Here is a 21390-nt window from a genome sequence, read left to right on the forward strand (position 1 = left end):
CCTCCCAGCTTCGTACAACTCAAACCATGTCCAGGATTGGCCCATTGCTGGGATGTCAGGTGCAGCACAGCCGCTCAATCTCAATGGGAGAGTGGGTCCGGGGGGGCTGCTGGGTCGGGGGGGGGGGGGCTGGTGCCGGTGTTGGGGGTGGGGGGGGAGGATGGGAGGGTTTGGCTTACCCCTGTTACAGTCCATTATCAGGGGGTGGGGGATGGGCATGACCCCGTTACCTTGGTGGTGGGGGAGGGGCGTGACCCCATTACCATGGCAGCGGGGTCAAGAGCAACATGGCGGATCAGCGAAGGCCGAACAAAATCCTGCGGTACAAACCGCCTGCCAGCGATAATAACCCAACTCTCGAGGACCCAACTCCTGACTATATGAACCTGCTGGGGATGATCTTCAGTATGTGTGGCCTGATGTTAAAGTTGAAGTGGTGTGCCTGGATTGCTGTTTACTGCTCTTTTATCAGCTTTGCAAACTCCCGCAGCTCCGAAGACACAAAACAAATGATGAGCAGCTTCATGTTGTCGATTTCAGCAGTCGTGATGTCATACCTGCAGAACCCGCAGCCTATGTCACCGCCATGGTAACGGGGTCACGCCCCTCCGCCCACTGCCATGGTAACGGGGTCACACACCTCCGCCCGCTGCCATGGTAACAGGGGTCACGCCCCTCTGCCCGCTGCCATGGTAACGGGGGTCACACCCCTGTATCTAACCCGTGCTGTACCTGTCCTGGGAGTGTTTGATGGGACAGTGTAGAGGGAGCTTTACTCTGTATCTATCCCGTGCTGTACCTGTCCTGGGAGTGTTTGATGGGACAGTGTAGAGGGAGCCTTACTCTGTATCTAACCTCGTTTTTTTTTTATCTAACCCCCGTGCTGTACCTGTCCTGGGAGTGTTTGATGGGACAAAGGTGAGAATTCTCAGCACAGATCAGTGATCAGACTTGGGACCTTATTGTTGTGTTTGGTTCAATTCCACTTGGGCGGTTTCTGAGCTGTTACAGAACCTCACCCTTCCACAAAATTCCACAAACTCCAGTCTCTTTCTCTGGTTTTCTTTCAGGAACATTTCTGGAGTCTGGATAAGACAGAGACTAAAATCGCACCACAACTTATCATCCAAATCTGGGACAATGATAAATTTTCCTTTGATGATTACCTGGGTATGTTCTCCCCGATTGGGAATCTCACTACCAGTATTTAATATTACACAGAAGCTACGGAACATTATGGATAAACATCAGACTGTGTTCGATTTTCCAAACTCACACTCCCGACGCAGAGCCTCACTGATCGGGAATGCTCAGGGAATTTGATCACGGTTGATCAGCTGGTCCAAGTTAATCGCAAGAGTTCGGCTGATCTCCATGCTAAATATTTCTTATAAAGGATGGGCCTGTGGAGGCTGCAAATGTATGGAATGAACTGCCAAGTGGGCTGATTGTATCAGCAGTTTTAATAGAGAGTTGGATAAATACCTGGAGTGAGATTTGATCAGAGTAGTGTCTGGGATATGTTATTTCCAAGACAATAAAAACAGCCAAATGGACTGGGATGGTTTGTTTTCATCCAATGCTCCTAGTAGAATCATAGAACTGTTACAGCACAGAAGGAGGCCATTCATCCCATTGTGTCCGTGCTAGCTCTCTGTAAGAGCAACTCAGCTAGTCACACTCCCCGCATTTTCACCACGCCCGACAATTTATTTCTCTTTAGATAGTTATCCAATTCACTTTTGAAATCTATGATTGAACATGCCTCCAGCACAATCTCAGGCAGTGCATTCCAAATCCTAACCACACGCTGCGTAAATAAGTGTTTGCTCATGTTGCCTCTGGTTCCTTTGCGACTCACTTTAAATCGGTTCTGAGCCCTTTCACGAATGGGAACAGTTTCTCCCTATCTACTTCTTGTCCAGACCTGTCATGATTTTCAATACCTGTATCAAATCTCCTCTCAATCCTATATAAGACATAGGACTTAGGAACTGGAGTAGGCCATCTGGCCCTTCAAGCCTGCTCTGCCATTCCATAAGATCCTGGCTGATCTGGTTGTTATCTCAACTCCAGTTTCCCCCCCTGTCTGCCCCCCGCCCCCATAACCCTTGAGTCCCTGGTCTATGAAAAATCATTCAATCAGCCTTGAATAAATTCAATGACCCTGCCTCCACTGCTCTCTGGGAAGAGAATTCTACAGACTAATGACCCTTTGAGAGAAAACATTTCACCTCATCGCCATCTTAAAAGGGAGAGCTCTTATTCTTAAACTGTGTCCCCTAGTTCTAGTCTCCCCCACAAGAGGAAACATCCCGGAAAGGTCACCGATCTGAAACATTAACTCTGCTTCTCTCTCCACAGATGCTGATATACCTGCTGAGTATTTCCAGCATTTTTCTGTTTTTATTTCAGATTTCCAGCATTCACAGTATTTTGCTTTTATTCTCTACTTTTACACTCGATCCCCCTTGCAATAAATGTCAACATTCCCTTGCCTTCCTAATCACTTGCTGTACCTGCATACTAACCTTCTGTGATTCATATATGAGGACATCCAGATCCTTCTGCACCACCGGGTTCTGCAATCTTTCTCCATTTAAATAGTATCTTCTTCTTCTTTGGCCTCCTTGTCTCGAGAGACAATGGGTAAGCGCCTGGAGGTGGTCAGTGGTTTGTGGAGCAGCGCCTGGAGTGGCTATAAAGGCCAATTCTAGAGTGACAGCCTCTTCCACATATAGTATACAGCTTTTCTATTCTTCCTGACAAAGTGGACAAATTCACATTTTCCCACATTATACTCCATCTGCCAAATGTTTGCCCACTCACTTAATCTATCTAAATTACTTTGTAGATTCCTTCCCTCCTCTTGGCAACTTACTTACCTTCCTATCTTGGTGTCATCAGCAAATGTAGCTACCTTACATTCTGTCCCTTCATCCAAGTCATTGCTATATATTGTAAATAGTTGAGGCCCCAGCACTGATCCCTGTGACACTTCACTAGTTACAGTTTGCCAACCTGAAAAAGACCCTTTTATCCCTACTCTCTGCTTCATGTTAGCTAACCAGTCCTTTATCCATGCTAATATGTTACCCCCTACGCCATGTGCTCATCCCCAAGGAGAACAGTCCCAGCTTCACCAATCTATCCACGCAACTGAAGTCTCTCATCCTTGGATCCATTTTCGTGAATCTTTTCTGCACCCTCTCCAGTGCCTTCAAATCCTTCCTGAAGTGTGGCACCTAGAACTGGACATTATACTCCAGTTGAGGCCGAACCAGTGTTTTATAAAGGTTCATCATAACTTCCTTTTGTACTCTGTACCTCGGTTTATAAAGTCCAGGATCCCATATGCTTTATTAACCCCGTTCGCAACCTGTCCTGCCACCTTCAATTATTTGGCACATATACCTCCAGGTCCCTCTGCTCCTGCACCCCCTTTGAAATTGTACCCTTTAATTTATATTGCCTCTCCTCATTCTTCCTGCTAAAATGAATCACTTCACACTTCCCTACATTAATTTCATCTGCCACTTGTCCGCTCATTCCACCAGTCTGTCTGTTGTCTTGAAGTCTATCACTATCCTCCTCACATTCACAATACTCCCAAGTTTTGTACCATTTGCAAATTTTGAAATTGTGCCCTGCACACCCAAGTCTAGGTCATTGATATATATCAATAAAAGTCTTTAGTGATTTATCCTTGAGTCACTGGCCAAGGCTTGGTTTTAAATGATAGAATCTTGCACAGCATTACAAAGAATTTATAACACAGAAGCAGGCCATTCAGCCCAAGTCTATGCATGTTTATGCTCCACATGAGCCTCCTCCCACTTCTATTCTAACCCAATCAACATATCCTTCTGTTCCTTTCTTCCTCATGTGCTTATCTACTTCCTGTGGTTGCAAGTTCCACATTCTCACCACTCTCTGGGTAAAGATGTTTCTCCTGAATTCCCTATTAGAGTTATCAGTGAATATCTTATGGTTATGTCCCCTAGATCTGGTCTCACCCACCAGTGGAAAAATCTTCTTTATACCAAGCCTATCAAACCTCTTCATCATCTTAAAGGCCTGAGGGTGGAGAATTGGATTGCATAGGTAAAATCAGGAAATAAGACTGGTCTCAGTAAAAGTGACCATGAAGCTGTCAGTTTGTGATTAAACACTCCAAATGGTTCACTAATGTATACTTAGGGAAGGAAATCAGCCATCCTTACCGGTTTATGCCTCCAGTCCCACAACAATGTGTTGACTCTTAATTACCCTCTCAAGTGGCTGCGAAAGTTATTCAGTTTGTATCAAACTGCTAGATAAAGGCCCACTGCCATGTTTTCAAGACATATAGGGATGGGAAATAAATTCCCACCTTGCCAGTGATGCCCACATGCAGAGAATGAATTTTTAAAAACATATTGGAAACAGTACAAAGCAAGGCTAAAATTACAAGGACAAGTTGCATACACTGTACTCGTATTCCCTTGACCATAAAAGATTAAGGGGTGATTTAATTGAGGTGTCGAAGATGATTAAAAGGATTTAATAATGTAGGTAGAGAAAAACTATTTCTGCTGGTGGAGTCCAGAGCAAGGAGGCATAACCTTAACATTCGAGCCAGGCTATTCAGGGGTGATATCAGGAAGCACTTCTTCACACAAAGGTTAGTGGAATTCTGCCCTCTCCTCAAAAAGCTGTTGTCAAAACTGAGAGTCATAGATTGATTGACAATAATGATTGCAAATGTAAAGGGGACAGGCAATGAGAGAAGATTAGAGAAGCTGAAAGAGGGCAAAGAGGGAACCTAGCTATGGTACATCAATACTAAATGGTATAGAGAAACTAAAGCCAGGATATTGCTTCAACCTGCATGTGAGGACATAAATGTAAATGAGTGAAAAGCAACCATTGCCACTGATAACATATTGACTGACCATTCATCTCTTAGCTCTTTGTGGGATCTTGCTGTGTGCAAACTAATCACAATAGTCACAGCACTTTAAAGTAATTCAGTGTATGTGAAGCCCTTAGAGATGTGATTAGCTGTTGTATCATTATGAATCTTTATATTGTAAATCTTCTGACTGAAATTCTTCCTTGTCTTTAGGCTCTGTTCAGATGGATCTTAACAGGATGCCCAAACCGGCCAAGTCAGCTGAGAAGTGCAGTCTGATGATTCTCGAGAGTGATAAATACGTCTCTCTGTTTGAGCAGAAGTCAGTGAAGGGTTGGTGGCCTTGTTTAGCTGAGACAGAGGGGAAGAAGATCATTGCTGTAAGAGGTCACCTCATTACTGCTGGATTTAATTTGCTGATAACCTCAGCCACAACAACTTGCATTCATGTCGCACCTTTAATGTAGTAAAACGTCCCAAGGTGCCTTGCAGGAGAGTAATCAGATAAAAATTTGTCACCAAGCCAAAGAAGGAGACCTTAAAACAGGTGACCAAAATCTTGATCCAGGAGGTCGGTTTTTAAAGAGGGGTAAGAGGTGGAGGGCAGAGTTTTGAGGAGGAAAATCCAGAGCTTGGGGTCTAAACAACTCAAGGCATAGCCTTCACTGGTAGGATGAAGGGAGTGGGAGATGAGCAAGAGACCAGAATTGGAGGAGTGCAGAGATCTCTGAGTTTTGTAGAGCTGGAGGAGTTTACACAGCTAGGGAGGGGTGAAACTATGGAGGGATTTGGGCCAAGGAATAGAATTATCAAATCAAGGTGTTGCTGGACTGAGAGCCAATGCAGGTCAGTGATGGGGTGATGGTGTTAATTAGGATATAGGCAGCAGAGGTTTGGATGAGCTCAAGGTTTACATCGGATGGAAGATGGGAGGTTGGCCAAGAGAGCATTGGAATAGTCAAGTCTAGAGGTAACAAGAACATGGATGTGGATGTGGATCTCAGCAGATGGGCTGTGCCGGTGCAGAGATAGGTGGTATTGTGGAGGTGTAAGTAGGCGGTCTTTATGATTGAATAGTTATATGGTCAAAGATCAGCTCAGTCAAATAGGATTCAAGATTACGATCGGTCTGGTTGCACCCAAGACAGTGACCAGAGAGGGGAGTGAAATCAGGAGCGAGGGAATGGAGTTTGTGGTGGGTACCAAATACAATGGCTTCTGTCTTCCCAATTTTTAATTGGAGGAAATTTCTGCTCAATCCCCTGAATGTCGGAGAAGCAGTCTGATAATTTGGAGACAGTGGAGGCGTCGAGAAAGGTGGTGGTGAGCTTGTTAGCGTCGTAAGCATATATGAAAACTAATGCTGTGTTTTCAGACAATGTTGCCAAGGGGCAGCATACAGATGAGATATAGGAGGGGCCAAGGATAGATCCTTGGGGACGCCTGAGGTGATGTGCAGTGGGATGAATCATTAACTCAGCCCTTTGTAGTGACTTTCTCCTGCACCTCCCTCACACGCTTACTGGGGAGCAAGTCCACTTGCTTATATTAAATGCTGATTATTGCTTTTTTAATTTCACACGATCTTCCCTACTCCTCCCCTAAAGATAATCTCCACCAGCAGTGCCCAGGGAGCTCTGGTGCAATACAAATTGTTACACTCTCAGAGCTACCATCTTTTGGATGAGACGTTAAACCCTCTGTTCTGTCAAATGGAAGCGAAAGATCTCATGGCACTATTTTGAAGAAAAGCAGGGGAGTTTTTCCGAGCTAATATCCAAAATTTACCCTTCAACCAACACCTGAAACTGATTATCTGGCCATCATCACTTGGTATTTGTGAGAACTTGCTGAGCGCAGATTGGCCGCTGTGTTTCCCATCAGTCACAACAGTAGTCACTATACTTCAAAAAGTGTATTAGATTGATTCCTGGGATAGGCATGTCATCCTCTGAAGAGAGATTGAGTCACTCACTGGAGTTTAGAAGAATGAGAGGTGATCTTATTGAGACACATAAAATTCCTATAGGGTTTGACAGGGTTAAGCAGGGGTCAGCAATGTATCCGTACAACGATCGTGGTAAAACTGTTGAGGTCCGTGACTGGAAATTTAAGGAATGAGAAATTTCACAGTGGCTTCTTCCTCCAGACCAATCCGATTTTAAAAATCAGCACAGCTGTCAGGTGTTGACATTGGGAACAGCGATTTCGGAACTTGGGACAAGTTTGTGGGTTCCGATTTCTTTTTAAAAGCCCGCTGGAAATTGTCCGCAGCTGTCAGAGAAAGGGGGAGGGGAGAGAGGGAGAGAGAGAGACAGAGAGAGGGGGGAGAAAGAGACGGGGAGAGGGATGAACACAGGGGACGGGGGAGAGAGATGGTTACAGAGAGAGGAGAGAGAGGGGGTAGAGAGTGGGGGGGGGGGAGAAATAGACAGAGAGATGGACATAGAGAGGGGAGAGAGATAGACATGGAGTGTCCGCTAGAAGGGGCAGGCAGTCAGTGCAGGAATCCCCTGTGGCTATCCCCCTCTCTAACAAGTATACCGTTTTGGATACTGTTGGGGGGGTGGCCTATCAGGGGAAAACAACAGCAGCCAGAGCAGTGGCACCACGGCTGGCACTGTTGTTCAGCAGGGAGGGGCAAAGCGCAGAAGAGCAATAGTTATAGGGGACTCTATATAGTCAGGGGCACAAATAGGCGCTTCTGAGGATGTGAAAGAGACTCCAGGATGGTGTGTTGCCTCCCTGGTGCCAGGGTCAAGGATGTCTCTGAACGGACAGGGGGCATTCTGAAGGGGGAGGGTGAACAGCCAGAGGTTGTGGTACACATCGGTACCAATGACATAGGCAGGAAGAGTGACGAGGTCCTGCAGGGGGAGTTTAGGGAGTTAGGTAGAAAGTTAAAAAACAGGACCTCCAGGGTTGTAATCTTGGGATTACTCCCTGTGCCACGTGCCAGTGAGGCTAGAAATAGGAAGATAGTGCAGCTAAAGGGTTTCAGATATCTGGATCATTGGGATCTCTTCCGGGCCAGGTGGGACCTGTACCAGAAGGACGGGTTGCATCTAAACTGGAGGGGCACAAATATCCTGGCTGCGAGATTTGCTAGCGTCACTCGGGAGGGTTTAAACTAGTGTGGCAGGGGGGTGGGAACCAGAGCAGTAGAGCAGCAGGTGAAGTAACTAAGGTCAGTAAGACTAAGAGGAAGAGCAGACAGGGAGATATTGCTGAGTAGAGCTGGACTGGTGGTCTGAAGTGCATTTGTTTCAATGCGAGAAGTATAACAGGTAAGGCAGATGAACTTAGAGCTTGGATTAGTACTTGGAACTATGATGTTGTTGCTATTACAGAGACATGGTTGAGGGAAGGACAGGATTGGCAGCTAAATGTTCCGGGATTTAGAAGCTTCAGGCGGGATAGAGAGGGATGTAAAAGGGGTGGGGGAGTTGCATTACTGGTTAAGGAGAATATCACAGCTGTACTGCGGGTGGACACCTCAGAGGGGTCATGCAGCGAGGCAATATGGGTGGAGCTCAGGAATAGGAAGAGTGCAGTCACGATGTTGGGGGTTTACTACAGGCCTCCCAACAGCCAGCGGGAGGTAGAGGAGCAGATATGTAGACAGATTTTGGAAAGATATAAAAGCAACGGGGTTGTTGTGGTGGGTGATTTTAACTTCTCCTATATTGACTGGGACTTAGTGCTAAGGGCTTGGATGGGGCAGAATTTGTAAGGAGCATCCAGGAGGGCTTCTTGAAACAATATATAGATAGTCCAACTAGGGATGGAGCCGTACTGGACCTGGTATTGGGGAATGAGCCCGGCCAGGTGGTCAAAGTTTCAGTAGTGGAGCATTTCGGGAGCAGTGACCATAATTCCATAAGTTTTAAGGTACTTGTGGATAAGGATAAGAGTAGTCCTCGGGTGAAGGTGCTAAATTGGGGGAAGGCTAATTATAACAATATTAGGCAGGAACTGAAGTATTTAGATTGGGGGCGGCTGTTTGAGGGTAAATCAACATTTGACATGTGGGAGTCTTTCAAACGTCAGTTGATTAGAATCCACTTGCATGTTCCTGTGAGGATGAAGCATAAGGTTGGCAAGTTTCGGGAACCTTGGATAATGAGGGATATTGCGAGACTAGTCGAAAAGAAAAAGGAAGCATTCGTAAGGGCTGGAAGGCTGGGAACGGACGAAGCCCTTGAATATAAAGAAAGTAGGAAGGAACTTAAGCAAGGAGTCAGGAGGGCTAAAAGGGGTCATGAAAAGTCATTGGCAAACAGGATTAAGGAGAATCCCAAAGCTTTTTATGTGTATATAAAGAGCAAGAGAGTAGCCAGGGAAAGGGTTGGCCCACTCAAGGACAGAGAAGGGAATCTGTGTGTGGAGCCAGAGGAAATGGGCGAGGTACTAAATGAGTACTTTGCATCAGTATTCACCAAAGAGAAGGACTTGGTGGATGATGAGTCCAGGGAAGGGAGTGTAGATAGTCTGGGTCATGTCGTTATCAAAAAGGAGGAGGTGTTGGGAGTCTTGAAAAGCATTAAGGTAGATAAGTCCCCAGGGCCTGATGGGATCTACCCCAGAATATTGAGGGAGACAAGGGAAGAAATTGCTGGGGCCTTGACAGAAATCTTTGCATCCTCATTGGCTACAGGTGAGGTCCCAGAGGACTGGAGAATAGCCAATGTTGTTCTTTTGTTTAAGAAGGATAGCCAGGATAATCCAGGAAATTACAGGCCGGAGAGCCTTACGTCAGTGGTAGGGAAATTATTGGAGAGGATTCTTCGGGACAGGACTTCCTCTCATTTGGAAACAAATGAACTTATTAGCGAGAGGCAGCATGGTTTTGTGAAGGGGAGGTCGTGTCTTACTAATTTGATTGAGTTTTTTGAGGAAGTGACGAAGATGATTGATGAAGGAAGGGCAGTGGATGTTGTCTACATAGACTTCAGTAAAGCCTTTGACAAGGTCCCTCATGCCAGACTGGTACAAAAGGTGAAGTCACACAGGATCAGAGGTGAGCTGGCAAGATGGATACAGAACTGGCTTGGTCATAGAAGACAGAGGGTAGCAGTGGAAGGATGCTTTTCTGAATGGAGGGATGTGACGAGTGGTGTTCTGCAGGGATCAGTGCTGGGACCTTTGCTGTTGGTAATAAATATAAATGATTTGGAGGAAAATGTAGCTGGTCTGATTAGTATGTTTGCGGACGACACAAAGGTTGGTGGAGTTGCGGATAGTGATGAGGATTGTCAGAGGGTACAGCAGGATATAGATCGGTTGGTGACTTGGGCGGAGAAATGGCAGATGGAGTTTAATCCGGACAAATGTGAGGTAATGCATTTTGGAAGATCTAATACAGGTGGGAAGTATACAGTAAATGGCAGAACCCTTAGGAGTATTGACAGGCAGCGAGATCTGGGTGTCCAGGTCCAAAGGTCACTGAAAGTGGCAACGCAGGTGGATAAGGTAGTCAAGAAGGCATACGGCATGCTTGCCTTCATCGGTCAGGGCATAGAGTATAAAAATTGGCAAGTCATGCTGCAGCTGTACAGAACCTTAGTTAGGCCACACTTGCAATATTGCGTGCAATTCTGGTCACCACACTACCAGAAGGATGTAGACGCTTTGGAGAGGGTACAGAAGAGGTTTACTAGGATGTTGCCTGGTCTGGAGGGTATTAGCTATAAGGAGAAGTTGGATAAATTCGGATTGTTTTCACTGGAAAGACGGAGGTGAAGGGGCGACATGATAGAGGTTTACAAAGTTATGATTGGCATGGACAGAGTGGATAGTCAGAAGCTTTTTCCCAGGGTGGAAGAGTCAGTTATTAGGGGACATAGGTTTAAGGTGCGAGGGGCAAAGTTTAGAGGGGATGTGCGAGGCAAGTTTTTTACACAGAGGGTGGTGAGTGCCTGGAACATGCTGCCGGGGGAAGTGGTGGAAGCAGGTACGATAATGACGTTTAAGAGACATATTGACAAATATATGAATAGGATGGGAAAATAGGGATATGGGCCCTGGAAGTGCAGAAGGTGTTCGTTTCGGCAGGCATCAAGATCGGCGCAGGCTTGGAGGGCCGAATGGCCTGTTCCTGTGCTGTACTGTTCTTTGTTCTTTGTTCGTTCTTTGATAGCGACGTTTAAGAGGCATCTTGACAAATACATGAATAGGATGGGATACAGACCCCGGAAGTGCAGAAGGTTTTAGTTTAGACGGGCATCAAGATCGGTGCAGGCTTGGCGGGCCGAATGGCCTGTTCCTGTGCTGTACTGTTCTTTGTTCTTTGAGTGGGGATAGGGAATGACATAGAGGTGGAGAGAGAAAGCAAGAGAGGGGAGAAAGAGATGAAGATCACTCCTGAGAGATGGACATCTGTCTAGATTCTCCGCATCGCTACATCAAGTGTGCGGGCAGACATTGACTACTTGTGTAAGCAAAAACAATACCAGGTATTCACTGAATAGGGAGAAATGCATTTTAAATCGGACTGTGTTTTGATGGCATTAAGTTGGCTATACACTTTATATACAGATTAATTGCCCCCAGATCCGTGGCTGAGTCAATAATTTTGTCGAATGTCCGTGGTGCAACCTGTTGCTGCCTATCCCTGGGGTAGACACTGAGAGGCTGTTTGCCCTGACTGGAAGGTCTATGTCTCAGGATAAGGAGTTGGCCATTTGTATCTGAGATGAGGAGGAGGGTTGTGAATCTTTTGAATTCTCTACCCCAGAGAGCTGTGGATGCTCCATCAAGACAGAGATTAATAGATTTTTGGGTTCTAAGGGAATCAGGGGATAGGGGAATAGAGCAGGAAGATGGAGTTGAGATAGATCAGCCATGATCTTATTGAATGATGGCGTATGCTGAAGGGGTGAAATGCCGACTTCTCTTATTGCCTAATATATATTAATATATTTCTTAAGTATATCATTGGCTGTAAAGAACTTTGGGACGCTGTGAAAGGCGCTATAGAAATGCAAGTTCTTTCCCTTTTTTCTTCTTTGACAAACTGCGGTTTCCTGATTTGTCAAGCTTTTGATAAACTACTCTCTTGCCCTGTTCATTGATGTTATCAAACGCACTTTTATATTTTTGTCATTCCTTACCCAGGGAAAAGTGGAAATGACTCTGGAGATCGTGTCAGAAGAGGAGAAGGAGGAACGGCCTGCCGCACAGGGTCGTGATGAGCCCAACATGAACCCCAAACTTGAGGAACCAAAGTAAGGTTTTCCCCTGCAGAAACGGCTGGCACTGTGGAATTGCAACTCACGCACTTTTAGCTCTTAGTACTTAGAATCAGGTTAAGTTCAAAATAACTGTTGGCTGGAACTTATTTTTCATAATCAATCTTGAGATGTGGGCATCGTTAGCAAGGCTGTCATTTATTGCCCATTGCTAGTTTCCCCTTCAGGAGGTAGTGATGGGCTGTCTCCTTGAACCACTGCTGTCCATGTGGGGTAGGTACACCCACAGTGCTGTTAGGGAGGGGATTCCGGGATTTTGACCCAGCGACAATGAAGGAACAGTCGATAGTTGCCGAGTCAGGATGGTGTGTGACTTAAATGGACTTCCTGTTGGCAATATTGACATATGAACACTTAATGTGTTCCTATTTTTCGGGTCTGATTGGAACATTTCTATGGACTTCATTGTACGAAGAATATGGAGAAGATGCGGTGTAAATGCACTAGCACGATACCAGGGATGAAGGGATATAGTTCTTGTGAGGGACTTAAGTACAAGGGCTGTATTCATGAAGCAGTGAAGGTTATGGAGAGTTCTAATAAAGCTAATAGAGTAAGATTATTTCAACTAGTTAGTGAGTCAATAACAAGATGGCATGAACTCAGGATCTGTGCTTGAAGCGTAAAGAGGGAGGTTAGAGTGAATGCTTTACACACAAAGGGTTATTTGTCACTCACTCTCATCCATTGCTAGCTGGCATTTATTGCCTATTCCTAGTTGCTAATAGTGGTACAACAGTTTTGATGCTTCGGAGTAACTTGCTAGGCCACATAAGAGGGCAGTTAAGATTGAACCATGTTCGGTGTGGGGTCTGGAGTCACAATTAGGCCAGACTGGGTAAGGACAAGAGTTGAACCAGCTGGGTTTTAACAATCCAACAGCTTCAAGGTCACTTTTATGAATACCAGCTTTTTATTTCCTGATTTATTTAATTGAACTCAAACTCTCAAACAGCCAGGGTGGAATTTGATCTCCCTTTCTCTGGATAATTAGTCCAGGCTTCGGGATTACTAGCCTGTTAACATAACCACTACCCAACTATACTGATTTATTTTACAGATATGGAATCCATTACCACAAGAGTCTTTGATGGAGAGTTAGTCAACATCTTGGAGGGAGGTAGACAAACATGGGGGAGTGGAGGTGAATTTCCTTGGAGGTCCTGTTTCATCACCAAACCCTTTTATGCTAGAACCTGGGTATTTTCCAAATTAACCAACTGAAGCAGGAAAACTCTGGGGAAATTCACACTCTTTGTCAACATTCAAGGTTAGACCAGATAGTCAGATGAACTAAAAGGGGATGAAGTGGATAGGCGGATAAAGGAATGGGACTTAAAGTGGATTGGTGGCTGAAGAAAAGGAGATAAAGTGGATTGCTGGAAGAAGGAAGAGAGACGAAGTTGATTGGCAGATAAAGGAATAAGAGATATAGTGAGTAGGTGGATGGAGATAAAGGAGATAAAGAGGATAGGCAGGTAAAGTTATAGGAGATAAATGTGGTTGAAGGGATATGGGAAGATGGTGGGTAAATGTGATTCAAATTGTTTGCTCATGTGAAGGGTAAACACCGACACCGACTGGTTGAGCCAAATGTCCTGTTTCCATGATGTAACTTCAGTATATCTCTATGTGCCTCCAGTCCTAGACTATGTTATTGACTGAGGGCAATAAATACTGCACTTGTCAGTGTTGCACACATCCTGAGAACTAAATAAAAATCTTTTTAAAAAAATACATTCCATCATCTGAAATTTTGCACTGAGCATCATAAATCGTAGAATCTACCCCAGTGTTCCAAGTGTGCTCCAACAGATGGGTAATTTGAGACATAATGTATGGTGAGTGTCACATGCTTGGGTGGAACAGATGACTTTGGACCCATATTTCTCAAAGTTCATTACCACTGGGGTTTTCCTCACCTCATGTCTGTTGGAGACTAATTGATAGCGACTGATTGCTGATTAGTTAACAACTCCATTATTGTTGTATCATGTGACTATCATGATGGTGAAAGGTGAACTAGATGGGCATTGGTCTCTTTTTCATCTATGTTCCTATGTTCTACAGTGGACAGACAATCAACTCTGATGAGTTCTGATGAAAGGTCACTGACCTGAAGCGTTAACTCTGCTTCTCTCTCCACAGATGCCTCCAGACCTGCTGAGTATTTCCAGCACTTTCTGTTTTTATTACAGGCAATCCACTCTACCAGTTTACTGACTGATGTGAAGGAGACAATTACCCAATTGTTCTTCCTGATCAAGTCCAGATATAGCTTGTGTGTTGGTTTGCCTTTTTAATGTTTCTATAAATTACCCACACATCCTTCCATCCACTGCCTTGCCTGACCCCAGTCCTGCCCTTTGACCCCAATCCTGCCTGACCCCAGTCCCGCCCTTTGACCCCAATCCTGCCTGACCCCAGTCCTGCCTTTTGACCGATTGTGCAGGTGGTGGAATCATGTAACTTGGTCAGGCTCCAACAAGCTCCATTTCAACCAGTTGCCTCTAGTCAAGAGAGACAATCGATTAAACTATTCGTTATGTCCCTTTTGCACTTCCTCCGTTTTGGAGGGTGGATAAGGGTTAAGAATGGCAGTTGAACTCTGTAGCGCTGGCGGTCTGACATACTGGGATGGAAGGAGGTGAACTAGATGGACCAAGATTATTTGTTGGTCTAGCAATTCCTATAATCCTGTGACCTATTGAGCAAATATGTCAGGGAGGTCACTGCAGGTGAGACAACCTACACTTAATTTGAATAGAAACCCCAATGCATTGATGGTCGTTCCATAGATATTAAGACAGCTTCCTCGCATCTCCGTGGGTAGTGTCACCTCAGGGTCAGTTTCCCTGATGATGTCCTTGACCCTTTAAATGGGATTCTTCTTTTCAGAGCAGACTAGAGCTGGGCTGAGATTTAGAGCTGCCACTTCAACTCCACTCTGACCCTGACCCATTTCCCTGGATTGGGGAGGGGGCGGGATGGTATAATTGATTATGCAGAGCCGAATTCCTGAAGGGATTCCTTTTGCCGAGTTATGAAACAGAGAAAGAAAAGCAAGAACTTGCATCTATTCAACACCTTTCGCAATCTCAGTATGTCCTAAAGTGCTTTACAGCCAATGAGGTACTTTTGAAGTGTGGTCGCTATCTTACCTTACGTGGTTTATTGTGCGTTAACACATCCTGCTGTGATAACTTCATTAAGTCCTCACTGATCTTTCTATCCTTGTATGACAGGCGGCCGGACACTTCTTTCCTGTGGTTCACCTCCCCCTTCAAGACCCTGAAGTATATTGTCTGGAGAAGGTTCCGCTGGGTGATTCTCGGGCTGCTCCTGTTCCTTCTCTTGGTGCTGTTTATCGTCATATTCCTGTACTCCTTCCCGGTAAGTTGTGAGATGCCTGGCACAGCTTGCCCGTGTTTGCACAGTGCACACGGTTGAAAGGGTATTCACACTGAATATTATGCAGCTGCCTTAGAACTTAGAATCATAGATTGATAGAGTGATACTGCATAGCAGGAGACTATTCAGCCCATTGTGACTGTGCTGGCTTTAAGATCTTGGAGAATTATTAATGTCAGAATTCCACAGCCCTTCTGGCACTTACAGGGAAATGATTTCCTCTGGTCTTAGAGTCCAAAATAAGGAGCCACAATCTTAAAATTAGAACTAGGCTATTGAGGAATGTAAGCAAGCACTTTATCACACAAAGCGTAGTGAAAATCGGCAGCTTGCTTTCCCCAAAGGCTGTGGATTCTGGGAGCCAGTTGGAACTTCTAAGACTGAATTTGATTTTTGTTGGGTAAGGTCATTAAAGGTTACAGAACCAAGGTGGAGATGGTGATGGAGGAGAGTTGGTTGGTTAGAAGAATAGGGTCATAGTCAATTAATATCTCATTGAATGGTAGAACAGGCTTCAGGTGCTGAATGGCCTCCTCCTGTTCACATCTGACAGACTCGAGGGACTGAATGGCCTCCTGCTGTTGCTGTGTAATAGGCTCAAGGGGCTGAATAGTGTTACAACCAAGGCAGGAGGAATGCACTATCTTTTCTAGTTCCACTTCTCCACAGGTCACAACATATATTTAAATGTTTATCCGTTTACTGATGCAGTCAATCATATGCTCTACTCTTTATCCCAGAATAAACTCCATAAAGCAGGTTTCTTTAATAAACAACAAAATCATCAGTTTGTTATAAAACCAGACTTATCTAAGACTTATGAAGCAAAGCATTAATACACAGATTGAAATACGAAAGTTCCCTTACAGACACAGACTCACACACAGACTGAAAAAAAATGCAGAAATTCTCTCTGCAGAGGTCTTTTGTAAGAAAAAGACCAAACATGAATACTTTGGCCAAATACCTGCTAATTATTGAAAAAAAGAAGATATGTAAGGATGTCAGTTGTCCCTTTTGGTCTGGCGTCCAAGTATACGGTTACGGGTCACTGGGATCTTTTCTGGAGCAGTTCTTTTCAGGTGGCATCGAGAATTAATCTGGCAGGTTTTTCCAGGAGAAATGAGGCATCAGGGGTTTTAGCCTGATTGGTACTTGTGGGACATCATTGGGACTATAAATTTTGCATCATGGCTTGGATCCCCATAGAGGAGGAAGCCACAAACATTTTAATGTCTTTAGAGGTGCCTGCCTTGGCAAGAGGGATCGATAGATGGAGAGAGGAGTCAGGTGTATGTAGAGGGGTGGAGGAGAGGTGGATGGATAAAGGATTGGAGAGATGGATGGATGGAGTGGAGAAGAGCAATGGATGGATAAAGTAATGAAGGTGGGATGAATGGAGTGGCGAAGAAAGATTAATAGATAGTGTAGATGGATGGGTAGCGGAATGGGAGAGAGATGGATTGAGGAATGGAGGACATACGAACATAAGAATTAGGAGCAGGAGTAAGCCACTCAGCCCTTCGAGCCTGCTCCGCCATTCAATAAGTTCATGGTTGAACTGATTACTCCACATTTCCACCTACCCCCGATAACCTTCCACCCCCCAGGCGAGATGGATGGAGGAGTGGAGGGGAGATGGTTGGAGGAGTGGAGGAGAGATGAACGGAGAAATGAAGGAGAGACAGATGGAGAAATGGAGGAGTGATGGATGGAGCAGTGGGCGGGGGGGGGGAGGTTGTGGCGGGGGCACGGGGGAGACGGTGATGGAGGAGAGTTGGTTGGTTAGAAGAATAGGGTCATAGTCAATTAATATGGGTGAAGGAGAGCTGACTGGAGACATAGTTATATAAAGAGGTAAGGGAGAGATGATTAGTTTAAGGAGTAGAGAAGATGGAGATTGCTGGATAAGAGAATAGAGTAGAAATGTATGGATAAAGGAATCAAAGATGGACAGTGGAGAGATGGTTTGATAAAGAGATGGTTGGTTAAAGGAATAGAGGGGAAATGGATGGCTATGGGTGGATGCAAGCTCCTGTAGAAACTCCTGGGAATACTTGTAGGGATATATAAATGGATAAAATGGTAGATAGTCAGAATCAAGCAGGGCCTCATTAATACTGTTCCAAACTGTGTGCGATAACAGATGAGACTGTTTAACTCTTACTTCTTCATTTTCACAGGAATACGCTGCTATGAAGTTGGTGAAACCTTTTAACTGAGACCTTCCCTGTAGAAAATGGCTGTATGAGAAGGAGGTCCCCATCACGAGTCGTGTCACCACTTCACCTGCAATGGAAACCTGACCTTACAGGAAACAGTATAGCCTTTGAATATAAAATGACCAGCATCACACAAAGTGCTTGCGACTGGCCGCAAGTACTTCCCTGGTGTCTGGCTTCCTGGCACACCATTGCTTTTACACGCTCTTGGCACCTTGCTGGAGTTTGGTGGAGGACCTCAGTTTGCACGCTGCTCCCTCTGATCTCCGTAGACTCCGTTGTCCTTTTCCTTTCTCCCTCCACTCTCTTCCTCTTTCTTTCTGTCTCATGCCGAGCTCACACTTAGCAGCTTCATCGACAGTTCCTTTATATTTCAAAAGAAGTAAAAGTGGTTGGATGCTGCAATCGGCCTTGAGGTGGCAACGTGAAATGGACAGCGGTGGAATTGGCCTCCTGTTTTGCACACGCTGCATGGATTTCTTTCCCATTGGCAACTCGCCATGCGCTAAGGCCCCTTCCCACCATCCCTCTGCCCCCAGACTGATTACAACACCATTGGTGAAAATCAGACTCCAGCCTGTGACTTAGCGAGGTGAAAGTTAGTGCCTCCAGGAGAGGAGAGGAGAAATGTGCACAGTGGGCAGAGTCATTAACCAAACCTTCCATCACCTCCTGCCCATGGAGACCCAATGCCACAAAAGGAATGAGCCATGTTAAAGATGGTGCCTTGCATATTGTCAGATGCTGCACTACTGCTGAGCTCCCTACAAATACATCTCTCTCCACTTAGACAATCAAATCAGATAAAGGGTCTATCCCCAGAATATTAACCGGCTTTAATCTTCTTCTCACTGACCGGCTGTCTATTTTCTCATATCTTCTGTTTCTTTTCCTTCAGATTTCTATAGTTTGTGATTTTCTTTTAGTCACTTTCAGTCCAACCGTAAGCCCTTAAAGAGTTAATGGCGTTACTGATTCAGCTTTAAAGAATGTGCGGCAAATGGGGATGAAGCTTACTTGTTGACCGCTACTGAATGGCGATATATTCAGCCAGGGCCTAGAGACAGGGCCTAGAGATCTTCATCCACACTGGACCTGGTGAACTCCCTTCACACTGAGCCCTGAGACCTCCCTCTACACTGGGACCTAAAGAGCTCCCTCCACACTGGGGCCTGGAGATCACACTGGACCTGGAGATCTCCCTCCCCACTGGGGCTCTGAAACCTCCCTCCACGCTGTGCCTCAAAACCTCACTCTATAGTAAAGCTCCATTGCGCCTGATCTGCTCCACTGGGTTCCTCTTTATATTAATCCCAGTGAAGCTGTGCAGAAAGGAGGTTGTGCAGGAGGCATTGTATACAGCTTCTGCTATAACAAGGGCCATATCAGATCACAGTTAGTGCAATATTAGAAAGTGTTACACAGCAAAACCTTGGGGACAACTTGTCTCTTCAGCGTAACTGTTGCTATTTGTAGTCGTTTCTCTTTTTGCTGTACATGTCATTGTATTTGTATAAATGCATTTTGTCACAGCACCTATGCAATAACACTATACCTCCTCTACACTGATCCTCATATTCCCAAGCCATTTGTGTAGAGGATGAATCCATCTAAAGGCTGCACAATCCTTGCCCCTTTCTCGAATCCTTGAACAGTCAGGAAGAATCCTTTTTGCATAGAATTACATAGAATTTACAGACAGGAACAGACCTTTCAACCCAACTGATTCATGCTGGTGTTTATGCTCCACAAGAGCCCTCACCCACCTGACTTCACCTCATCAGTATATCTATAAATTCCTTTCTCCCTCATGTGCTTATCTAGTTTCCCCTTAAATGCTACTCACCTCAACCACTCCTTGTGGTAGCTCGTTCCACATTTTAACCACTAAGTAAAGGAGTATCTCCTGAATTATATATTAGTAACTATCTTCTGTTTATGGCCCCTAGTTCTGGTCTCCCCCACAAGTGGAAACATCTTCTATATGTCGGCCCATCAAACCCCATCATAGTTTTGAAAACCTCTAACAGGTAACTTCAGTTCCAGCCCAGTCTCCCAGTTAAGGTGCCATTTCAAGAAGGGCCGGGGAGTTCTCCCAGTAAAATGTTCAACATTCATTGTTCAACCAGCATTTGAAAACAGATTATCCTGTCATTATCTCATTACTGTTTTGTGGGATCTTGCTGTGTGCAAATTAGCCTTTGCTACATTACAACAGTGATTATACTTCAAATAAAAAAGTGCTTTAGTTCAGAGATACAACACTGAAACAGGCCCTTCAGCCCACCAAGTCTGTGCCAACCATCAACCACCCATTTATACTAATCCTACACTAATTCCATCTTCCTACCACATCCCCACCTGTCCCTATATTTTCCCTACCACCTACCTATACTAGGGGCAATTGCTAATGGCCAATTTACCTATCAACCTGCAAGTCTTTTGGCTGTGGGAGGAAACCAGAGCACCTGGAGGAAACCCACACAGACACAGGGAGAACTTGCAAACTCCACACAGGCAGTACCCGGAATTGAACCCGGGTCGCTGGAGCTGTAAGGCTGCGGTGCTAACCACTGCGCCACTGTGCCGCCCTATTGTCTGTGAAGTGATTTGGGGCATTCTGAGGTTGTGAAACACAATGTCTTGCTGGTGTATACAGAGAATCTATTTCATCCAGTAGGGGAATCCAGAACAAGGCGGGCACAATCTTAAAATTAGAGTCAGGCCATTCAGAAGTGAAATCAGGAAGCACTTTTTCCTCACAAATGGTAGAGATGAATCTGAAAATCTCCCCCAAAAGGCTATGGGTTCTGAGGGTCAATCAGAGCTTTGAAGATTGAGATTGATGGAATTTTGTTAGATAGGGTTATTAAGTGATATGGAGCAAAGGTAGGTACATGGAGTTGACATGATCGAACAGAATTGGGCAGACACGAGAGGCAGAATGGCCTTTTCCTGTTCCTAATGTTCCTGCGTTCCTATATCCTGTGATTTGGAGCCACCAATTGGTTGCCGTGATTTTCAACGACTTTTCAACGGCAGCTAATCAGACATCAGAACGCAAACTTCCATCCGCCCACTCCATATCACAATAGTCCTCCTTGTAGTGAGGGGAAGCTGCCTGCTGTAGTTTGTGGTGAAACCCAGCATGAGAGGGGAATGTTCTGAGTGTTGGTTGATGTGAAGGAATAACTGCTTTTTCTATTATTGGTTTTGCTAGAATATGAATCTTGGTCTGTTTGAATTTAAAAAAATAAAATAAAAATATATTTTAAAAGCATTTGAGATCTCTATGACTTCAAATTTCTTCAGAAACACACTGCAGTGCTGCTTCTGGTCTCTGCTTCAGGTATTCTTTGTCTGTCCCTTACAGTCAGGAGTGCACCCTTACCACCCAATAACCCATCGTGCAATGGCATGACCTGGGGTCGTAACAATGTGAATTGGATATTGTAATCTTACATGTCCCCACTTGTTACGTGAGCTCTGCCCCCCTCAGATTTATCTCCTATCATTCAAAACATGGACTGAGGAATGCTCTAGTAAAGCGAGTCCAATTGTAGATTAATTTTCTTTTATTTATTCAGTCATAGCACATGCAATGTCACTTTCA

The 21390-nt window shown here is 45.0% G+C and overlaps 2 protein-coding genes across 7 annotated transcripts in view; both read left to right on the top strand.

The window, feature by feature from the left end:
- dysf (dysferlin, limb girdle muscular dystrophy 2B (autosomal recessive)) overlaps nucleotides 1-21007 on the top strand; it is a 361838-nt gene extending 340831 nt beyond the window's left edge. For 5 of the 6 annotated variants that reach the window (XM_068028674.1, XM_068028673.1, XM_068028677.1 and 2 more), the window contains 5 exons: nucleotides 1071-1170; nucleotides 5108-5274; nucleotides 12011-12120; nucleotides 15390-15537; nucleotides 17739-21007. In XM_068028674.1, the coding sequence (XP_067884775.1) occupies nucleotides 1071-1170; nucleotides 5108-5274; nucleotides 12011-12120; nucleotides 15390-15537; nucleotides 17739-17777 (564 nt within the window). In that variant the 3' untranslated portion in view covers nucleotides 17778-21007. Of the gene's footprint in view, nucleotides 1-1070; nucleotides 1171-5107; nucleotides 5275-12010; nucleotides 12121-15389; nucleotides 15538-17738 lie in introns of those variants that run through there. The other variant, XM_068028679.1, reaches the window with a different exon arrangement.
- On the top strand, nucleotides 278-711 carry LOC137367874 (PAT complex subunit Asterix). Its single transcript, XM_068028680.1, has one exon. It carries the CDS (start codon nucleotides 288-290, stop codon nucleotides 591-593), a length of 306 nt encoding a protein of 101 aa, XP_067884781.1. The 5' UTR covers nucleotides 278-287; the 3' UTR covers nucleotides 594-711.
- Nucleotides 21008-21390: the final 383 nt, after the last annotated feature.

This window comes from Heterodontus francisci, chromosome 1 (genome assembly GCF_036365525.1).
Source record: "Heterodontus francisci isolate sHetFra1 chromosome 1, sHetFra1.hap1, whole genome shotgun sequence".
Lineage (NCBI taxonomy): Eukaryota > Metazoa > Chordata > Chondrichthyes > Heterodontiformes > Heterodontidae > Heterodontus > Heterodontus francisci.

Bases quoted from the DNA above. Each gene is read 5' to 3' on its own strand.
- LOC137367874 (XM_068028680.1), top strand. From the start codon at position 288: ATGGCGGATCAGCGAAGGCCGAACAAAATCCTGCGGTACAAACCGCCT.